This window comes from Amphiura filiformis, chromosome 1, assembly GCF_039555335.1.
Source record: "Amphiura filiformis chromosome 1, Afil_fr2py, whole genome shotgun sequence".
Taxonomy (NCBI): Eukaryota; Metazoa; Echinodermata; class Ophiuroidea; order Amphilepidida; family Amphiuridae; genus Amphiura; species Amphiura filiformis.
Genome location: NC_092628.1, coordinates 43802935 through 43824989, shown reverse-complemented (window position 1 = coordinate 43824989; position 22055 = coordinate 43802935). Strand labels below are relative to the sequence as shown.

General features: G+C 36.4%; 1 protein-coding gene across 8 annotated transcripts in view; it reads left to right on the top strand.

Moving 5' to 3' along the window:
• LOC140147474 (kielin/chordin-like protein) overlaps positions 1-22055 on the top strand; it is a 72867-nt gene that overhangs the window by 15546 nt on the left and 35266 nt on the right. For 5 of the 8 annotated variants that reach the window (XM_072169264.1, XM_072169269.1, XM_072169285.1 and 2 more), the window contains 10 exons: positions 639-803; positions 1616-1780; positions 5529-5645; positions 11979-12086; positions 13680-13712; positions 15008-15196; positions 15777-15941; positions 18332-18532; positions 19217-19261; positions 21678-21845. In XM_072169264.1, coding sequence (XP_072025365.1) covers positions 639-803; positions 1616-1780; positions 5529-5645; positions 11979-12086; positions 13680-13712; positions 15008-15196; positions 15777-15941; positions 18332-18532; positions 19217-19261; positions 21678-21845 — 1356 coding nt within the window. The remainder of the gene's footprint in view (positions 1-638; positions 804-1615; positions 1781-5528; positions 5646-11978; positions 12087-13679; positions 13713-15007; positions 15197-15776; positions 15942-18331; positions 18533-19216; positions 19262-21677; positions 21846-22055) is intronic. The other 3 variants (XM_072169257.1, XM_072169278.1, XM_072169292.1) reach the window with 3 other exon arrangements.

Below are 22055 nucleotides of genomic sequence, written 5' to 3'. Positions count from 1 at the left end.
ATTGTAAACTATTTTTGCAAACATTTTTGGCCAAATATTTTGTCAACACTTAAATAACATTAAGTTAAAATATTTGCACCCAGCAAACACAGAAATGTTCTTAAAATGTTTTTTACAAAACGTTTTAATAACATTTAAATGTCGGGTTATATAAAGGTCGTGAAAAATATTTTTCAACCCCAAAAGAATGATTTGTACCAAGTTTTCAAAAATGTTTTTGGAATGTTACTAAAACGTTTTATACCCTTTATATAACCCGACATTTAAATGTTTTCTGTAAAACATTTGAGTTTGCTGTGCAGTCAATTACCAACAAATGTTATTTAATGTTATGAAAACGTTTTATACCATTAATGTACCTTTTATATAACCCGACATTTAAACGTTCTCTGACAACCTTTTATAACCTTTTGCGAATGATGTCGAAAACGTTTTGTGTTTGCTGGGTAGTTTGTAAAGGCTCTTAAACCTTTCATTAAATTATGCGCGGTATAAATTGTATAATGTATGTATATATATATATATACATCATTAAATAAATTACAAAAATACACACTTATGAAACTTCATTCTTTATCTTAAATACTAGTGTGTCCCAATGGTGAAAATACAAACTTCCATCTTATCTTATATATTAGTATGCCCTGATGGTACAACACCAGTAAATTGCTTTGCTGACCCATGTACGGTGACTTCTTGTGCCGCATATCCGGATGCTACATGTCAGGCCAATTACTGCGGTGGTTGCAATGCTGAATTCTCTGATACCAAAGGAAACCCACTGACTCCAGAACAATGTAAAGGTAGGTTCGTAAGCTACTGAAGGTCAATGAAGAGATCTTACAAGGTCCAGACCATGGACGAAATAGATAACAGACCGCGTACAACCAGAGAAGATGCGGATTGTGCCGTTTTTGCAAATCTCAGGTGGTTAATCCTCTTCCCATTCATATATGTCCCAATGAAGATTAACAGTGGAACCATATATTACCTGATATTTCTTAGCAGTAGGTACTAGTACATTTAAAAAAGGCGGTTGACGAACCACTAGATCCTCCGGCTGCCGTGGTAGTTAAAGGAGAAAAAGACCTAAACATACCGTGCTGACAAGGCCATAAAAAAGGGTTTGTCTCAAATCTCTCGCGCGCATTTGTAAAATCGTGAGATTTGGAAAAAAAGGAAATGCGGATTTTTTTTTTATTTAAAGAAAAACATTAAAAAAAAAAAGTTTTTCCGGAAAAATTCGGCAAAATCAAATCCTTCAAATACCACTCGTGAGGTTTGAGACAAACCATTGGCTGTGAAACATGCTCCCTCTCTTCATCAGAGAAGCTGTTTCTCTTATTGTTTTCAAAAACACACTTTTTTATGTAATATTGTTCCTTTCCTTTTTATTTTGTTTGATTGTTTCTATTCCAGTCTTGGCTGTATAGTTTGTAAAGGCTCTTAAACCTTTCATTAAATTATGCGCGGTATAAATTGTATAATGTATGTATATATGTACATCATTAAATAAATTACAAAAATACACACTTATGAAACTTCATTCTTTATCTTAAATACTAGTGTGTTCCAATGGTGAAAATATAAACTCCCATCTTATCTTATATATTAGTATGCCCTGATGGTACAACACCAGTAAATTGCTTTGCTGACCCATGTACGGTGACTTCTTGTGCCGCATATCCGGATGCTACATGTCAGGCCAATTACTGCGGTGGTTGCAATGCTGAATTCTCTGATACCAAAGGAAACCCACTGACTCCAGAACAATGTAAAGGTAGGTTAGTAGGCTGTTGAAGGTCAATGAAGATATCTTACAAGGTCCAGACCATGGACGAAATAGATAACAGACCGCGTACAACCAGAGAAGATGCAGATTGTGCCGTGTCTAACAATCACGCCAGCAATGCGTGCCTTCGCGTATACACGATAGAGCGTTGCGTGCCTTCGCTATTACGCGATACACCATAGCAGTTTTGCCTGTCGCATTTCATGGAGCAATCAGCCCTCATTATCAGGTGATGCTGAGACTCTGACTGGTTGTACGCGGTCTGATATCTCTTTCGTCTATGGTCAAGATAGAGTATCTTATTTCATCTCGAGTTTGGTATTGAAATAGGTTCCAAACAGCCTAAGATAGGTGAAAATGTTTGGATGGTCGCAGTATCAAATCACACACTCAACCCAAGTCCACAGAGTTTTTAACGCTTGTGCATACAAGGGTGGTTTATATATAGTACGCTTGTGGCACAAAAGCTTAAAAGCACTGAGGTCAATACCAAGCAAAGTGTGTTATATTACGCGACAGTATTTGTGACCCCATCATGGCAAAACTTGACAAAAGTTGAAGACTCACATCAGAACAGTGTGGAGTTATAAAGAGTCAAATTGTTAATATTAAGTATACTTTATTTTACAAGGAGTACATATTCATTTTCAACATTTGCCAAGTGGACGGGTTTAATATTGCCTACAGCCAATCATTGGTACTACATAATTTCATCCAGGGTATGGGCATCAAATAATTAAGCATATCTCATGGTCATTTAGACAGTGTAGTAAATATGTGAACATTTTCAAGGGCCATTCTGACAATCTATGGGCCCTCATCAGGGTCCTGGTTTAATGGGCCCGTCATTTGAATAAAACTGCCTGTTCTGTTCAAAGAGTTCAAATATGCGCTGGTATGGCTTTGTTGTGCAATTCTGATCTACTAAAAAGTCAACAGCCTTTCTCAACATTTACAATTATAATATAGCAGTTCAGTTCAGTATCTTGCAATCAATGGGGGAAATCACAAATATGCCATAAAATAAATACCTTTGTCCAAAAGTTCAATTTCTTCTCAGGGAAATCAAAATAATTACCAAAGACAAGGCAAAGGTATCCCCTTTTACAGATGTGGAATTGGGGAAGTGGGTAAGTGCAATAGATGGAACAACACGACCGAGAGAATTTGACCTTGTGTTGTTCATTATTGTGCCACCAGCAAATGGTTCTCTTGACTAAGTGACATCATTGTGCTATCAGTTGTTAATGACACAAAGCCAAAGACAGCTTTTACCCAAATTCACTTCAGAATGCACATCAAAACACACTGTTTGATTGAGTTAACAATATCTGAATCTTTTATAAAAAGTAAAATATGATTGATCACATGAACAACAAATGCACATGCAATATAATCACACTAATACATAGATTAGGAATGTTATTATCAGGCAATCTTCTTGTTGATTAAAAAGTTCTGTTGCCATCAATGTTCCGGACGACTGATGTATAATCCTGATTCATTTATCCTGTGAAAATCACTGTTCAGCGAAGTCCACTGTACACTTGAATTTGTATATCCTTTGCATATAAAATCCTTGCACAGATGACAATTCCCAAAATGGTGCTGCTTTTTTTTGGGAAGAGAAGAGCACTTTGTTGCACTCAAAGTGACATCATAGTGACATCATGATGTTACGAGTTGTTAATGACTCAAGGTCAAAGACAGCTTTTACCCAAATTCACTTCAGAATGCATTACAAAACACACTGTTTGATTAAGTTAACAATATCTGAATCTTTAATGCAAAGTAAAATATGATTAATCACATGAACAATAAATGCACATGCAACATAATCACACTAATACATAAATTAGGAATGTTATCATCTGGCAACGTTCTAGTTGATTACAAAGTTCTGTTGCCATCAATGTTCCAGACGACTGATGTATAATCCTGATTCATTTGTCCTGTGAAAATCACTGTTCAGCGAAATCCACTGTACACTTGAACTTATATATCCTTTGCATATAAAATCCTTGCACAGATGACAATTCCCAAAATGGTGGGAGTGCTGCTTTTTTTGGGAAGAGAAGAGCACTTTGTTGCACTCAAAATCTCGTTAGTAATATTACTGGAATGGTAGCACATTTATTGGCTATGTAAATTAACTGGCTCTCAGGTACCTCTCTTTGTGAAAACAATGAACTATATAACAAATTAGAAAGCCTACATCCACTTTCTGACCCAATTCTGTCAAGAAAAACTGCCCCTTCTCTCTTATATACCAAACTAGTAAACTAGAAATTCTCAGCTATGATTTTCCCTACACGGTGCAATACAATGGTCATGAGGATTTCCAATTTCCAAAAATATGTATGATTGAATTTGTTTGTTTTTTCTGATCAAAATGATTGCATGAGAGGGGATTCCCAAAATGTCATTACACACCAACTCTTGCACATGGCTTCTCTCTAGTCCGAAGGGTCGATAGTCCAAAGTGTTGCTAGTCCAAAACCAAATTAAGTTCGCTAATCTCTAGTCTCTAGTCCAAATATAGAATAAGTGTTAGGGTTAGGGTTTAGGGTTAGCGAGCCTTATTCTATATTCGGACTAGAGAACCTTATTTATTATTCGGACTAGCGAACCTTCGGACTAGAGAACCCGATATTCGTACTAGCAAACCTTTTTCAGAATTCGGACTAGCGAATGGTAAATTACGTGTTCGGACTAGCGAACCTTCTGACTAAGGAGCCTTCGGACTAGGGAACCCTCGGACTAGGGAACCCTCGGACTAGAGAGTTGTCGCAAGGAGATTCCCATCTCTCATATCTCTCATGAAATAGCTTTAAATGATAGGTATTCAAATTAAATTATTCAGGGCACATTACAATTGTATCATGTAATTTGCACAAGCAGCATCATTTTCTTCAAAAACAGGTATTCATCCACCCTGTTCCACTTCACTTACATTGTGTTTCATACACCAGACTTCAGCAAGTCAACAGAAGAGTATATCCCTTTTTGGGAAAGTTGTGCACATTGACATACTCATAAGTTGTGCACATTGACATTTTAGTTTGCTGGCTATTTGAATCCTCTTTGCCTGTATAAACTATTATCAGAATCAGCCCTGTCTCAGCAACCTTTTAACAACATTTTTGTACTTTTTGTGGTAAAAGTGTCCAAAAGTACAATGAATCCATTTGAGAAGTTAATGGATTTCGTTGTGTCAATGAATGAAACCCGAGCTTATTCGTAAACCTTTGCAGTAAGGAAAATTTGAGACAACCATAAAACCATATTGGGAATAGTACTATGTATTGTAGCCAGGTCACCAAAGAAGCCCATGACGTAAGCTTATACAATACAAAATAGTGAATATTTTCAGTCATCCAGTCGTTAGAATCACAAGGTTTTGAATTAAATCAAATACTGGAACTTACATTTTTTGCAACTTGCTACGTTGCGTCTGCCACCATCAGACTTCATCAGGCAACTGACCCGCTGGGCTGGTCATGTGACACTTATACAATACACTTTCAGTGTTTGCCATAATAAACCTAAAGTGTATAATTAACCCAGGTCTTTGCAACCAAAACAACTACCCTTCAATTTATAGTAAATACTGTTATTTTGTTGAAACACTTGATGTACTGAAACTGTAAATATATAATATTTTGAAATTTTACTTTATCAAATTTACATGTATAGCCCCTCATCTAAATTTATTTTACTCTACTTCGTATTTTAGGCTGTGTGGATAAGACAACTGGTAAAACCTATAAATTTGGAGATGTATACAATGATGGATGTAATGACTGTACCTGTATGGAAAGTGGATCTTTTACATGTACAGAAAAAGCATGCTGTAAGTATTGGTCTTAATATATACTGCGCCAAGAAAGTATCCTTACACTTAGAAAAATAATCACAATTTCAAAACTGAACCATTTTGGGGTACATTTGTTTTTGTAATAGATGCACTGTATAATCCTGCACACTATCACACCACATTGAATCCAATATGACCTCAAAAAGTAAAGTTACAAGCAATTGAATAGACGAAGGTCCAGTTTTAAAAGTGACAGATTGGCCTATACACGGCGCAAAAAGATTCCGAAAAGCGCAACAAAGAGACTACACAGTTTCTTCAATGAAACTTTATTTAAACCAGTATTTATTTCAGTTTTTACTTCTCTGCACTTTTCATAACTTGCATTTTATTTGTCAGCTCTTTTGTTTCAGTTTTCTTTTGTTCCTTTTGTTTTAAATTAAAGGCACACACAAATTAGCCATTTATCACTCTCAAACCAAATTTCTAGTCCGTGGAGTTTTGAATTCGCTACTTGCACGGTTCCGCCATTATGCACTATGTGCGGGGAGAGCCTCGAACTGGCAGCATACATGAATGGGAATTGAACTAGTCATAACGTTCTGTGTAAGGTTACATAATTCTTCCTTTCATGTATGCTGCCAGTTCGAGGCTCTCCCGCACATAGTGCATAATGGCGGAACCGTGCAAGTAGCGAATAGGCCAGCGTGTCACTTTTAAAACGGGACCTTCGTCTAATCAAATGCTTGTTAGGCTAGCTTCAGACTCCGTATTGTACGTACAATATTGTATGTACAATACTTTTCGTGACGTCAAAAAGTATTACACGTGCAATAAATATACGTGCCACGACGAGTTGAATCAGATTAAATAACGCGCTATAACCCTGACGGTTCATTGTTTGCTAAATCCAAGCGAGGTCACCAGAAAATTTATGCAAGAGAAATTTCTACTGCTGCTGATGAAAAATCCTAGCGTTTGGAGGTTTTTTCTGCACTTTACCAGTAGCCCTGATAAATTCATAAAACAATAAAAATCAAATAAAGATTTAGGGCAAATGTTTTTACTCACTGCTCATCTGATTCAGTTTCCCAGGAAACTAAATACCGATACTCCTTAGTTTTTCCCTGACTTTCCAGACATAATTATGAGTAAACATCAAATTTAATGTTTACAAATCAATCAAATATATATACATTCTTTTGCATTTTGTACATGAATATTGATATCAATAATGTAGGCCTACAAACATTAAAAAAGGGGGCCTAAGAGTATGTCTATTTTTAATCATATACTAATTCCGCCATGCCCAAACATATCTTATTATGAAATCGTGTAATGGAACCCAAATTCCAATCAAAAATAAAAACAAATTTGTTATCAAATACACTAGGCCTATACATTGTATTATAGGAATTTAATAGATGGTTCATTTTAATCAATAAATAGATTAACACGGGTAATGGACAAGAAATATTTGGCAATACCGGATTTACCAGCGAGCCAGTGGATAAAGAAATTAATTAAAATTAAAACAAATTAAATGAGAAAATGAAAGCAAGGACATTTGGCGAAGTATTGTTTTAGAATTCGAAGGAGTCCTAAATGTTATCCTGGACTGATTAATGTAAATTCGACCCATAGTTATTTTATCTACTTTTGCCAGCATTCAACCTGTTCAATGTGATTTATGCCTATTTTTAATAAAATTCCGAAATCTGACGTATCAACGTTGTATCGTGCACAAATTATGATTCGAGACTATTTCATTTGACACGGTTGTATGGATTTCAGAAGATCGGTCCTATAATAGATATCGATTAGAGAATTACAGCAAGAGGCTTTGAGGATGCCGTAATCCTCTTGACCATCAACCAATCAGAGAGACATATTTCAGAAATATATTCGTAGGATTGAAACTCTTTCAACTCTGAAATATATATTTCAAATAATCTCGTTTCACACTTTGGCTTGCAATAAAGCCACGAAGGGGCGGTAATGTTAATATACGATTTCAGTCAAATATTGGTGCAAATATACGATTTCGGTCAACTATTTGGCTATCCTTTGCCCAAAATTATGAAATGTTTATTAGTAACAACAACTCTTAGGAGGGTTTTCGAGTAATTTTAGCGAAATAATGAGGTTAAATAAAAGAAAACCCACTTACAATTTTGGACGCTTAACTGTGGTGTTCTAGGGAATTAAAATTAATTCACAATTAACATGTTTAATTCAAAATCGTTGTCCTACAAGCACATGTTCAGATTGTGTGAACATTACAAATACAAACAATAAGGTTGAAAAATAAATAAAAAAATATTTAAAAATGATTTTAAAAGATCGTTTATTTTGTAGCTTTATGACACTGAATAGGCCAAATATCTGCCTCTGACGAAAAAAAAATGTTTTCCATGCTGACAAGTACCGTATGTCATTTCAAAAAGAAAGAAAAAAGGCGGATATTACTTTTTAAAAACTCAACGCATTACTATTAATACGCCTATAATTAATGAATGAAAAAGTATAGAAGGCGTTGCATCCGGTTCTGATGAGGGGGAGGGGCACAAGCCGTTTTCGGCAGTTTTCCTATGGGATTTTCTAATATTTCAGATCAATGGGGGGGGGGGGCTTCCGTGCCCCTAACGCTACGGTTACTGCATTAACACGTTTATGGATGTATTGTGATGATCATAAGTAGGCCTATCATAACATGCCTCAACGATATCAATATGTAAAAAGGTGTTGCAAATTCATAACACAGCGTGTTATAATGTAACGAATGCTATGCCAAAACTTAAAGAATTAACAAAAATATCAGTATCAATAAAATCAGAACCAGAATAAATACAAAGGCCTACAAATAATACTTTTAAACTTTCTAAATCAATATAGGAATCTCTAAATCAATTAATCAATCAGTTATCAATCAATCAATCAATAAATAAATAAATAAATAAATAAATAAATAAATAAACAAACAAATAGGCCTAAATAGATAAATCTATAAATAAATAAATAAGATCTGAATGTGCCATTTATATTATTATTACAATTTTAATATTAGTATTAATACGACGTATTATTAACTTTAAAAAGGTGCCTTTTGTTTATATAATAATTCAAGTACAGTTGAATCATGGTAGGTGTTATGATACCTACCATGGTTGAATACAAGAAGACATTAAAAGATGTTCATCATTACGTGCACTCACTAAATTTAGAACTCTTAGAAATTTGGCAACTCCGTATCAATTAAGCAACCTATGATTGTAGCAAAATATATATTTTCCCGGTACATACTATTTTGCACGTGTAATACTATTTGACGTCACGAAAAGTATTGTACATACAATATTGTACGTACAATACGGAGTCTGAAGCGCGCTTTACTTCATGAAGTCACATTGGATTCAATGGGGTGTCATAATGGAGTGTGATAATGAGCCGGATTAGATAGTGCATCTATATTAAAAAAAAAATTACCCAATATGGTTCAGTTTTGAAATTGTAATTATTTTTCCAAGTGTAAGGATACTTTCTTGGAGCAGTATACTATTTTTTTGTGCTGGGTCGCATGCACATTATATTTTGTTGTAGTTTTCTGTTGTTTTTATTAATAGGCTATGAACGTAATGAAAATATTGCAAAAAGCTATTAAGTTGATATGACAAACAGAAATAAACATCTACCAAAAAGTAATTACCCCTTTTAAATAATAGCCATTATTTCAACACCGTTAGTTGTATGCCAAATTTGGAATATGCAGTCGAAGCAGAATTTATTTATGATACCTTATTTGTTTCAATGGTCCCATTTGGTTTCGCAGCGTACATTTTAATGAAAGTAACCCAAGATTTGAAAGTTGTAGTAAAATCTTATTGCCTTGTATTCAGTATCCAATGAAGGCAATTTTATCAGCTCTCATTGGATTATTATATTTGTGATATTCAATAACAATTGTCATTTATCAGTGATCATTATTCGTGTAATGTCAAATTGAAACATGAAGATTTCAATATTTTTTCAGACTAACAAGGTCCTAAATGGCCTATAATTGCAAGTTTTATTCCATGTAGTGGTAAAGTTAGATTCAAAATTTACTGATTGGGAGGTGTTCACACACCCTTAGTCTTCAACTTCTTGTGACCTTCAAAGCACACATTAAACTTGTAATGTTTTAATATGGGATGACCACTGATGTGAATAATGCTTAATTCTTATTGATTATTACATGTTTTGACCTCCTCCAAAAAAAAAAAAAAAAAAGATTAATCCAATGAGCGCAGAAAACATTTTCTTCCATTGATACTGAATACAAAGCAACATGACTTTGCTGCAACTTTCAAATCTTCAGTTACTTTCATCTAAATGTATGTTGCGACATCAATATTGAGACCCTCGCAACGAATGAAGTGTCATAATGCGCAGAAATAAATTCTGCTTCGACTGCATATTCCAAATTTGGCACACAATCATCCGTTTAGGAATAATGGCCATTATTTAAGGGGGGGGGGGGTAAATTACATTTTGGTAGTTGTCTATTAAAATTGCTATATGTAAAGAAAAATATAGTGTTGATTTTGCATTTTTAAGGTAAAATGTGTATACTTATTTGTGAATTTAAAATTTTGCTGGTTCTCTGCACTAACACACTGACCTTGGCATGGTTTGTGGTAGCATGCTAGGCACTTATAGCCATACTGTAACATTTGCTGAAGAGGACGCCCTGAATATTTTTTCCATAATTCTCTTTTCTACACGTTTTTAATGTACTTTAGTAAACTTACAAACCCTTTATTCAATACACATATACCAATTTGTTCTACATTAATACGATAGTTTTAAGTATTCATATTACATAACATGATATGTATATAGAACCCGAGTAAAACCTATTCATAGCTACTACAACCCAGTAATACCTACCACATATAATATAAATATATGGACCGCAGTAAACCATACCGCTGGCAGCATCTATTGAAGGAAATCATTACTGCAGGAAAGAAAGGACAAACAACATACATTCCTCTTCCAAAATGGAGGATAGCTATAATGAAAGGCAGAGATAAAAAGAATTGATCGCGTCCGATGTCACTGTCAATTAAGATATTTGATTGGGTTTACACAAGTTAATAGCGCGTAAAAGGAAGGCCGTTTTATCTGGTGCCGATCGGAGAAAAGGAATAGCAGAAAATGGCGAAAAAATAGGTACTTTTACAAGGCAAAAAGCAACTTTTCTAGGCATTGTTGACATAGTGCCTTCGCGAAAGAAAGTTTCCTACTACAAAGACCTATCTTTTGAGATAGTTTATATGTTTGAAGGTGCAAACTTAACAATAAGGCGCCCGGTTATACCGCCGCGTTCAGCAAGTCATCATCACGACACTTGTAAACAAATCGTGCTCGAGTTTGATTGACAGATGACGTCAGACGCGATAAATTCTTTTTATCTCGGTCTTTCATTATACCCTCTTTGAGCGCTGTGACCTGCTTTCACAAATCATCTTCACTCATCACCTTTTTTTTTTTTTTTGTATTTTAGCTCGTTTTTGACAATTTTCGTCATAGTTTTCCCCCCCTCTTGACAGTTGCCTTCCCCTTTGCCCAGCTGTATTTTAGTCAATCAAGCGTCCACAACCGACACCTTTATATCAATGGAGGGGGCACCTTTGTTTCCAATGGACATTTTATTGTGAAATGTCACTGTACATTTTGTGTGAATTTTACATCCGAACTAGGTGCTATTAAATTTTTATGAGCCTTTTTATTTTACATGTAAAGTCTATGGGGGTGAGATTAGAAATGGACGGCAATATTGAAAAACCCTCATTCATGCCCATAAAAAAGAATAGCACTTAGTTCGGATGTAAAATTCACACACAATGCTATAAGTGAGTACAAACATAATTAAATACATTTCATTCGGGGGCTATAGCAAAAACAAAAAATATCCTATACCTTAATGGTTATGGAACAAAGGGGGGGGGGGGCAAATGACACGCCAAAATTGCTTGCCCCTTCTTGACTGCCAAAAATTGCTTACCCACGTGCCCCAAAAACTTTGGCTGTCCCTTTGCAAATGCCAAATTTTTGGGGACCCGATTTGCAAACCTTGGTCATCAGGCAACTAATGAGACACCTTATTTACAGTTCAAATAACCCAATAAGCAGTCAGTATAGCTCAATCAGTAAGGCGCTAGACTCTCGTGTGCGAGTGCTTGGTGGTACGAGTTTAACTCCTTGCAGTGTCTATTCTGTTCTTGTGGAAAAACTCGAAATGGGCAAGAAACTTACTGCCAATTGTCCTGGTCTACCTGTAGGAAAATGCTACATGGTTTATATGGCTTTTCTTTTGTCCTGCAGTGACAACGCTACCCCCCAAACCCTCCTGCCCACCACCACCGACTTGTGGATATGACTGCCATCATGGACTGGACAAAAATGGCTGTAGCATTTGCATCTGTCCACCAGGTAAGATCTAGTCTTTGTCAAAGAGTACTCGCGATTGGGGGGCGTGCGCGAGCAGCAAAGCAAAAACCATGAAGCCCCTCGAATAGCGAGCGAAGCTATTGTTTTCAAGAGTGTGTGGTTCCCAGTGGTTTATCTCCATATGTGTGATATAGATACACAGTCTGTAGCACAGACTAGGTAATATCAAGTCATTGAGGGTGTGGTTAACATGATACGGTCCTATAGGGTGAGTTAAAATGATCGGTACCCAACCTTATATATCATTTTGACTCAACCTGCACAGTGAGGCCCACATTATCTATAGTATACATCATTTCAACCGGTGCTATGTAAATACCTGTTTGTATCCCCCCGGGTATTTAAATTGCTAGTTTGGCAATTTGAGCGAAAATGTGAAGAACAAGCAATTTTGCATGATTTCTTACAATTGCAGTCACAAATTCTAAGACTTGGTACAAGTATAAGCATTGGAACTCTTGAGTATTAGCTAAGAGTTAGTTCATTTTTTAAAACTTTTGTGTTGTTTTTGATAATTAGTTGGTTCAGAAAAAGATTAGACAATGTGTTTTCCAAAAATTATAATGCATAACTTGAAACTAGTCTTTGTACAAATAGATGGGCTTGAATGTCACAGCATGTCTAAACGACATACTAAAATCGCTTGCCCCCTTTTTGGTTGCCAACAATTGCTCCCCAAAAATCTTTGGCTGCCCCTTTGCAAATGCCAAATTTTTGGGGACCCAATTTGCAAACCTTAAATGGTCATCGGGCTGCGGGTGAGACACTTTATATTACAGTTCAAGTAGCTCAATAAGCAGACACTAAGCTCAATCAGTAAGGCGCTAGACTCTTGTGTGCGAGTGCTTACAGGGGTTACAAGTTCTAACCCCTGCAGTGTATATTCTGTTCTTATGGAAATACTGAGTTATACCATTTTCCACCGGGATGTGGCAGTGATGTCAGTGCCCATTTCAATGAGAGCAGCTTCAAATCGCTAGCGTTCGCACAAAGTGCTGGCGTACACACACAGGTGCTTAAAAATACTGCATAGATTCGCACGCGAAAAAGCTACCTCAGCATCATTGCCATATTAGAGTGAAAAATAGTATAGAGCATGAAATTCCCCTGGGCAAGAACTTACTGCTAATCGTCCTGGTCTATACTTTGATCAGCTCGTTAATCGGCGGGCCTTATAGCATCGCGGATTAATATCAATATATTTTATTTCGAGAATTGACTCGTAACATGTCACCAGAAGTATCACGAATTATTATTTTGTCTACTTTATTTAACATGCAAAATATAGACCATACAGGTCAACTATATAACTCCTTAACATGGGTCTACTTTTCAGCATAGTGGTAAAAGCCGAACAATTCCTGCCAATTACGAACTGATCAAAGTATACCTGTAGGAAACTTAGGGAGCTGATCCTGACTAGAATTTGTGCCTGTATTTAGCTGCGTCCCTGAATGATGTTAAATGGGAAATAAGGTGTGTATTGGGCCTAAGTGATCAGTGACTTTCTGTAAAGTACATTGATCTTATGTAATTGCACTATATAAATCTGGGCCTTTTTTTTTTTTTTTCCAGAGACAACAACACCACCACCACCTACAACACCAGGTAGGGTCAGTGGTTAGCCAGAGTCGGTCCTACAGGACGAGTCAAAATGATCTGTACCCCGCCTTATATAATATTTCCCTGTATTTTTTAATATGCTAAGTATTTTAAGATTTTGTATAGATATTGATCAATTTTCCTATGGGATTTTGTAAATTTTTTATTCGATTGGGAGTGGGGGGAGCACATGCCCCACCCGTCCCCTATGATCCTACGCCACTGGTTTAAACCTTAAAATATAATTTTTACCTATTTATATCCAACAACAACATCTTTGCCCATATAAACAAAGATCAACAAACATCTTGGTTTTCAATCAATTTTGTAAAGAAATATCCTTTCAATGCTAAATTTGAAATTTTTAAGGATATTCATGAAATGTTTTACAACCTTTATATGTGACGTGTCATGTCAAAAGGAGACACTTTTGGGCAGGATCATGAATGGAGAAATAGCCAAAAATCTGCCCGGGGATGATTTTTTTCACAATTTGGGTTTGTTGCGAATTTGTGATGTAATTAATGTTAGAAATATTGTCTGATAGATTCAGACCGGAATATAACTGGCATCTTGTATTTTTGGAGACATTTTTCAAGGTAATTCCTATTACATTGTCAATAATATTTTTAAAGTCCGATATCTCAATTTCCAATTTTATAATACCATAACTTACGATTTCCATATCTTCGCTTAGGAATGTCCGATTTCATTGGGGAAAACGGCGTTGTGGAGCAAAATATCTCTATATTTAAGATATGTAAAACCTCGAAATTGATAACCTGCCCAAAAGTGTCTCCTTTTGACATGACAGTGCACGTCACATATATTCACAACATTTATAAAGTGGTTTCTGTTCTGGCAACCTTGTGCACCCATTTGAAAAATGTTATGTATGAAAATGTTTTGTGTTTGCTGGGAATGCAATCAAAATTAAGAAATCATGTTTAAAACTAAGTATACACGCATATAACACACTATGATACACACCGACATCGCGTGGTTAATAATAACATTGTACAGCAGAGACACTAAAATGAATACCTGGGATCGATACACGTGAATGTGCTATGCACGATTTGATATTCAGACGACAAATCTTGGGATACCGGGGTAGAAAATGATGAATATCTCCCAACGAATGGATTTCAACGGGAAGTGACTGTTTTGTGAAAAAAATGGAACTATATATTTTGATGTTCACTCATTGATCAACTCAAGGAACAGTGAGGCAATAAATCTTTTAACCTCATGTACATTCATTTAACTATTGTGTAATGTTTACTTCTTATTTCTTGAAGGATGCACCGAAGGCTCTACATGGAATCCAGATGGAAATCCCTGTCATCAATGCTCATGTGAGAATGGTGAAGAGTATTGTTTATGGATAGATTGTCGTTATGGTGGTGCTCTGGGTATTATACCCCCACCAAATTGTGTTCCTCTACCAAAGGCCCCAGATGCATGCTGTCAAGAGTATGATTGTACAGGTATGTAGTCCATCAAGGCACTGTCAGTGATTTACAAAAAATATCTTACACATATTCAAATCAGGTATTTTGTATTAATAAAAAAGTATGTATGTGTCAACACATTCTGCAAGTGCTAAAGCCTGAACACAAACTAGTAAGGATAAAATACTGACATTTTATACTGGACTAAAGTCTATACAGCAATATGCAGAATCAGATTTGTGCGGACGTTTGTTATAAGTGATAGGACAAAAATCCACCTTCAATAATTATATGAGGTATATAATAATATTGGGGGTGGGGGTGGAGTCTGGGGGCCTGCCAAAATTGCTTACTTCCCTCTCGTGTGTGAGTGCTTGATGGTACAAGTACTAACCCTTGCAGTGTCTATTGTGTTCTTGTGGAAAAACTTTGGGAGATGGTTATTTTAATGTAGGCTGAATAGGGTACTGTGCCTGTATAGAGCTGCATCCCTGAATGATGCTAAATGGTTTATAAGGTGTGTCCTGGGCCTAAGTGATCAGTGACGTTTTGTGAAGCACATTGATCTTATGTAACTGTGCTATATAAATATGTGACTTTTTCTTTTGTCCTCCAGAGACAACAACACCACCTAAAACAACGCCACCATGCCCACAACCACTCTGTCTTCCTGGCTGCGACATTGAAGATGGGAAAGATGGGTGTCCAGTTTGCAACTGTCCTCCAACAACACCACCACCACCACCACCACCACCACCGCCTACTACGCCACCAACACCAGGTAAGGTCAGTGGTTAGCTAGAGTTGGTCCTATAGGTGACGTGAGCCAGAGTCGGTCCTATAGGTATTTTAAGATTTTGTATGGTATAGATATTGATCAATTTTCCTATTATGTGATTTTCTACATTTTTAAATCGATTGGTGGGGGGAGGGGGCACAAACTCAAAATATCATTTTAATATATTTATATCCAACAACATCCTTGCCAATTTAAACAAAGATCAACAAACATCTTGGGTTTCAATCAATTTTGTAAAGTTATCAAATCACCTAAGGATACCGAGACTCTTCAGTCTGACCCTAATACCTTGGTGGAGTGGTCAAAGACGTGGCAAATGTCTTTCAACACAAAGAAATGTAAAAGTTTAAGAGTCACTACCAAGAAAAATCCGATTATGCATACATACAAGATAGCATCTGATCAACTTGAATCCGTTTTACACCATCCATATCTTGGAGTTGAACTTACATACAATATGAAATGGTCTCATCACATAAATAACATCACAGCAAAAGCAAACTGAGCATTGTGGTTCCTTCGTAGAAATCTATGGAGATGTCCAGTAGCTGTAAAACAACAGAGATGTATTTGGCTCTGGTCAAATCCTTTGCTCGAATACGCATGCTCAGTTTGGTACCCCTATACAGCATTGGATACTCACAAAATCGAGATGGTCCAACGTAGAGCCTCAAGGTTTGTCACCAGAAATTACAAAAAATCACCAGGTACAATGACTAACATACTACAGCATCTTGAATGGCTGCACCCTTGAGCAAAGAAGACTGGAATCACGATTAACCGTTATGTTTAAAATCCAACATGATCTCATTGCCATTACCATACCGGATTATGTTCAGAAAACGACAGCATTCCATACCCGCCAATACCATCCGGCCAAGGTAAGGGGGTACTACACCCCTGTGGTAAATTTGTGACTATTTTGGCATTTTTCTCAAAAATTAATAACACACTGGTAATAAAAGTTATGTATATTATTCGGGCAAGGAATCCAATTACTACACTGAAATTTCAGTGAATCAAGACAAGCGGTTTAGTAAATATGATAGGAAATGAGGTACATCCTAGCGGTACCTTATTTCTTATCATAAATAACGAACCGCTTATCTTGGGTTACCCATGGTGTTATTAGTTTTTGAGAAAAATGCAAAAATAGTCACAAATTTATTGAGGGGTGTAGTACCCCCTTAAGAGTCAAGGGAAAACAATTGCTTACAAATTCAGTTTTTACCCGCGCACCATTCTAGACTGGAACTCATTGCCAAGTTCAATACACAATATTCAAAATATCAATGGTTTCAAAAATGCACTGGTAGATCTAAGGGTGTAGAGTAAGGTGAATTAGGTTTGCATAGGGCCTCAACCTAAGATATTAGTTTTGCAGTGTCGTATTTGTTTTTCATCCAGTGCCATGATGTTTCTCAGCGTGATATTGCTCCGGCAACTTTGTTGAGCATTATTATAGAAATAGAAATAGAAATAGAAATAAAGAAATACCATTTCAATGGTAAATTTGAAATTGGTTAAAAATGTTTTACAACCTTTATAGATTCCCAACATTTATTAAATGAATTCTGTTTTGGCAACCTTTTTATTCATATGAAAAATGTTATGTATGAAAATGTTTTGTGTTTGCTGAGATTAAGAAAATTGAGAAATCATGTTTAAAACTAAGCATTACACGTATATAACACGCTCGTCGGCAGTTCCTTAAAACGCACTTGGATCATGATCCATTTTCAAACTCTAAGAATTGTAGCTTTTTAGCTCAAATTTGGAAAAATTTTGATTTTTTTAGTTCCACCACCTACAATTAGTTCCCAAAGTTTGGCGCTCCGCACTGCACACCCCTAACATAAGTTATGTTGAGTGCCCCCCGAAGTTATGCATAACATTTTGTTTTTAATGGCCATTTTGTCCTGGGATCAGGACCATTGGAAAATTTATTTTTTTTGTTTTTGTTTTGTTTTGAGGCCCTGCGCAGGAAAATATGAACCAGTAGACCTAAAACACCATGATAATGTAACTCGTGAACTTGTGCAAGATACAGGCTCTTGCAAGGTTCAGAGGCCACGATCAGAACAAGGAAATGGAGGGCCGTTTCTCCCCATTCTTTTTTTTGTTGATACCATAAGCGAGATATCATTCATGGCCGTGAAGAGCTTTTACTTGATATTTTTTGTATGAAGGTGATATATAACTTAAAATTAGGGGTTTTGTGAAAATTCATGACAAGCTTGAATTATATATTTTGATAGTCACTCATTAATCATCTTGTGGAACAGTGTCAGTGAGGCAATCTATTTTGTTCAGAATACCAAACATCAAATATTGTTTACTTCTTGTTATCTGTTTAATCTGATTTCTTGAAGGATGCTATGACCATGACGATCAACATCATGCGCCAGGCTCTATATGGCAACCAGATGACTGCACCTTTTGCCACTGTGAGGAAGGATCTGACAGAGCTGTTTGTGCAGTAATGGATTGTGAGGAACCTCCACCAGATTATGAAAATTGTGAAGCTATAGAAGAGGAAGGTGTGTGCTGTACAGAGTATATTAATTGTCCAGGTATGTATAATATAATCATTAAAGGCATGTGCATCAATCCGAGGAGGGGGGGGGGACAGGGTGGACCTTTCGACAAAATGACCCATTTGTTGTTCTTTTTGCCCACTTGTTGACAACTTACCGATTACCACCCCCCCATACACACACACTTCAGGCCACACAGGTGTTAATGCTTCAAGGCACTGTCACTGATTTACCACACGCCAAATCTAAAAATCTAAAAATATCTTACATAATTCAAATGAGATAAATTTTAATTAATTGTTAATCATAATTATTACACAGTCCCTATAAGGAATGTGGTGTGAATGGCAGGTAAAAAGTGAAAAGTAATTGAACAAAATGGTGTTGTTCAACGATGTTTTAATATAAATTGTACACTGACGTTTTAACATCGCGTTTCTCTCATTTTTTTGTTTTCCGCGCTCGCAGACATTCTCTATTTTCTCACTTTGATAAAGTACTTTTGTACCAAACGTCCGTGTATAATTTTATATTAAAACATCGTTGAACAACACCATTTTGTTCAATACTTTGACCACAACATGTCTAGTTGATATTATCTTGGTATAGTTTCTACCATGATTTATGATCAAACTTAGGTTTTCATGCTATATTATTTCTTTTCATTTTCTTTCTTTCAATCGACGTACCTTTCTTTCTTATGTTCTGTGAATTTTGCAGAGCCAACAACACCTGCACCTATACCAACAACCACTATACCAGCAGGTAAGATGTGATCATTGAAGCTGTGTTTAGCAAGAATCGGGCCTACAGGGCGAGTCAAAATGACATACAACTATATTTTGTAGACAGTAGACTCCTAGACCAGGACATGTTTACTTTTCTGATGTTGTTAAGATACTTCTTGCATCAATCCAGGGATGAAGATATTAATGATAAAAAAGTTTGTCTCTTGTCCCCCAGATGCAATAGATTTATGTTGGGCATTATGAATAAAACAACAAGACACATAGTTTTAATTAGAATCTTGTGTCACAAAAATACAACACCTTAAACTTTGATTTTGGCAGGGTATGATAGTTTATTAAAGGAGTATTTTGTGATTCGAGCATCCTCTTTTTATGGTATGTACTATGTTTGAGTAGATATCCACAAAAGGTTTATTCCCAAAATTTCAGTTTATTCTAATTTTACATTTGCATGTATGACATTGGTCCATAAAGTACAGTGTTGTCATTTTCTTCTCTTCACCGAACATAAATACAAATGTGATATTTCTGCAAAGCGACTGAATCTGCAAGAATTTGTTTGTTTTTCGCCCAAACATTATGCCAAAGAACTTTTTTTAAAGTACATTACAATTGTATAAAAATCAGAATTTTGAAAAACATTGAGGGCTTCCTCCTCAGCCAATGTTACAGCAGGTTGCCAATTTGGTCATTTGGTATCATCTAGTTTCATATGAGTGGCTTTTAACTGTGAGAGTTCTGAATAAGAGAAAATTCTTTTTCTTTCTTTCCGTATACAAGGTATAGTGCGTCCACTAGACTGGCCCACAGTCTCGGTTACCATGCAGCAATATAGAAACATACTCGTATTATAAGTGAACGCGAAAGTCCAGTGAGCGCTGATTCCTCGACTGGACCAATCTGTTTGATATCTCCCTTCCAAATAATTGTTCAACGAAGCCCGGTGATTCCAATGTCAATAACGAAAGCCCCGCCCCAGTTTCAATTCAAATATGGTAGCACAAAGCTATGCCGCAGGATGTGACGCAAGATCGGATGGGACACTTGTCAACATCTGTGAGTTATTGAGCTCAACTTGCACGCGTCTAATAGACCCATGGTACGCGCAATATTAAAAGGGAACCACTCAACTCGGACTTAGGCCTATTGTCCATATTGCGTATATTATCGCGTGCGGTTTGCAAATGTTTGCACATTATTTAGATAGGGAAGCCTCTTCAAATATCCCCGCGCTGCCAAGCTGCGTTGATTGGTCGGATACAATACGTTGTTTTAGTCGCTTACACAAACGTTAATGTAGTGAGAACATGTACGTGGTATATAGAAAGATCGCGTGATCCAGGATCGGTAAAAGTGAATTCCCACAAAGTACTGGGAACTGGAAGACGTATTGCCTACAGATTGGAAGGGTCCGTGTATTGGGTTGATTTTTAATGTTATAAAGTCTACAGTACTAGTCGTTATCCATGGACCCGACGGAGGGTCTATGCGTCCACTTGTAAGTTGGCCTATGCACTCCTATGTGTGCGTGTTATGTCTTATGTACGCCGACGCGCCGACGCGCTGTCCGCTAGTTGCGGTGACACGTTTGGTTGGCAACCATTTTTCATAACAAAACAGTCCCTCCCCGGTTTAAACCATATTTTAATGGTTTTGAGGCCAATTCTTGATCGTTTTCAACCAAATATAGTTTATTGCACTTCCTGTAAATTCCTCAATCTCCCGTCTGAATTTGACGACATTTGAATCCAAACTGACAGAGACTTTCAATCTACATATTCAGAAGACAACTCACATACAAACTAGTACAACTTTTCGCTATTTATAGTAAGATTTGGGCAAAAAAATTACATTTTTGCTTCCAAATTGATATTCAGATACACAAATGATATACGGTACTTGAAAGGAACCAAAATAGCTCCAGTACTGTAATATTTGTGAATGAAGGCACACGGAGACACATATAAATATGATATAAATATCAGAACGTCAGTTTGGTTTTATTATTCTTGGCGGCCATTCTCCAATCTGCCCCGTGTGTTGCCGGTTGATGTACATTAGTGTGTGAGTGTTGCTGTTGCTATGTTGATACTAGATTCAGAGGATATTACAAGTACCAATCCTCCTGTATTTGAGGTGCGCAGGTATAATCATGGGTATTGCATGGGTAGTATATTTTAGGGATGTCAAATTAAACTTTTTAAAATATATCTCTGTCCTATGAACCGCCTTTCAGCTTTTAGTAATTTGTTTGATTCCATATTCGTATCAATTGTAAATTTTATTTTTGATTACTTGTTCACATGTGTATGTATGTCAATTAAGTTGTTTATTCTGCTGCTCCTTATACAACATGTATAATATCAGTAACTTATATTGTCTGGAGGAATTTTCCAGCGGAATTTTCACTCTGTTCTTGATCTTTTAAACAGATATTTGTCAACAAACCTTAGAGACTGGACCATGCGATGCTAACTTTAGACGTTGGGGTTATCAGGAAGGAAAGTGTGTCGAATTTGTATATGGAGGATGTGAAGGAAATCAAAATAACTTTGTTAGGCAAGCTGATTGTCAAGAAAGCTGTGAAACCAATAGTGAAGGTAAGTTCTATTTGGGATCTATAGCCCCAATTTGTATGATTTGCATTGGGTTCGGGTCAAATGTTATTTAAGGGTCACATTCAGTATGAAATGAAACACCTTCAAAATGCCTCTTCTGTCACAAAAAATGCACATTGCACATTTAGATGGACATTAATAGTTAATGTCAGGTGTTTGGGGTCAAAGGTGACAAAGTATGGCACAACTGTG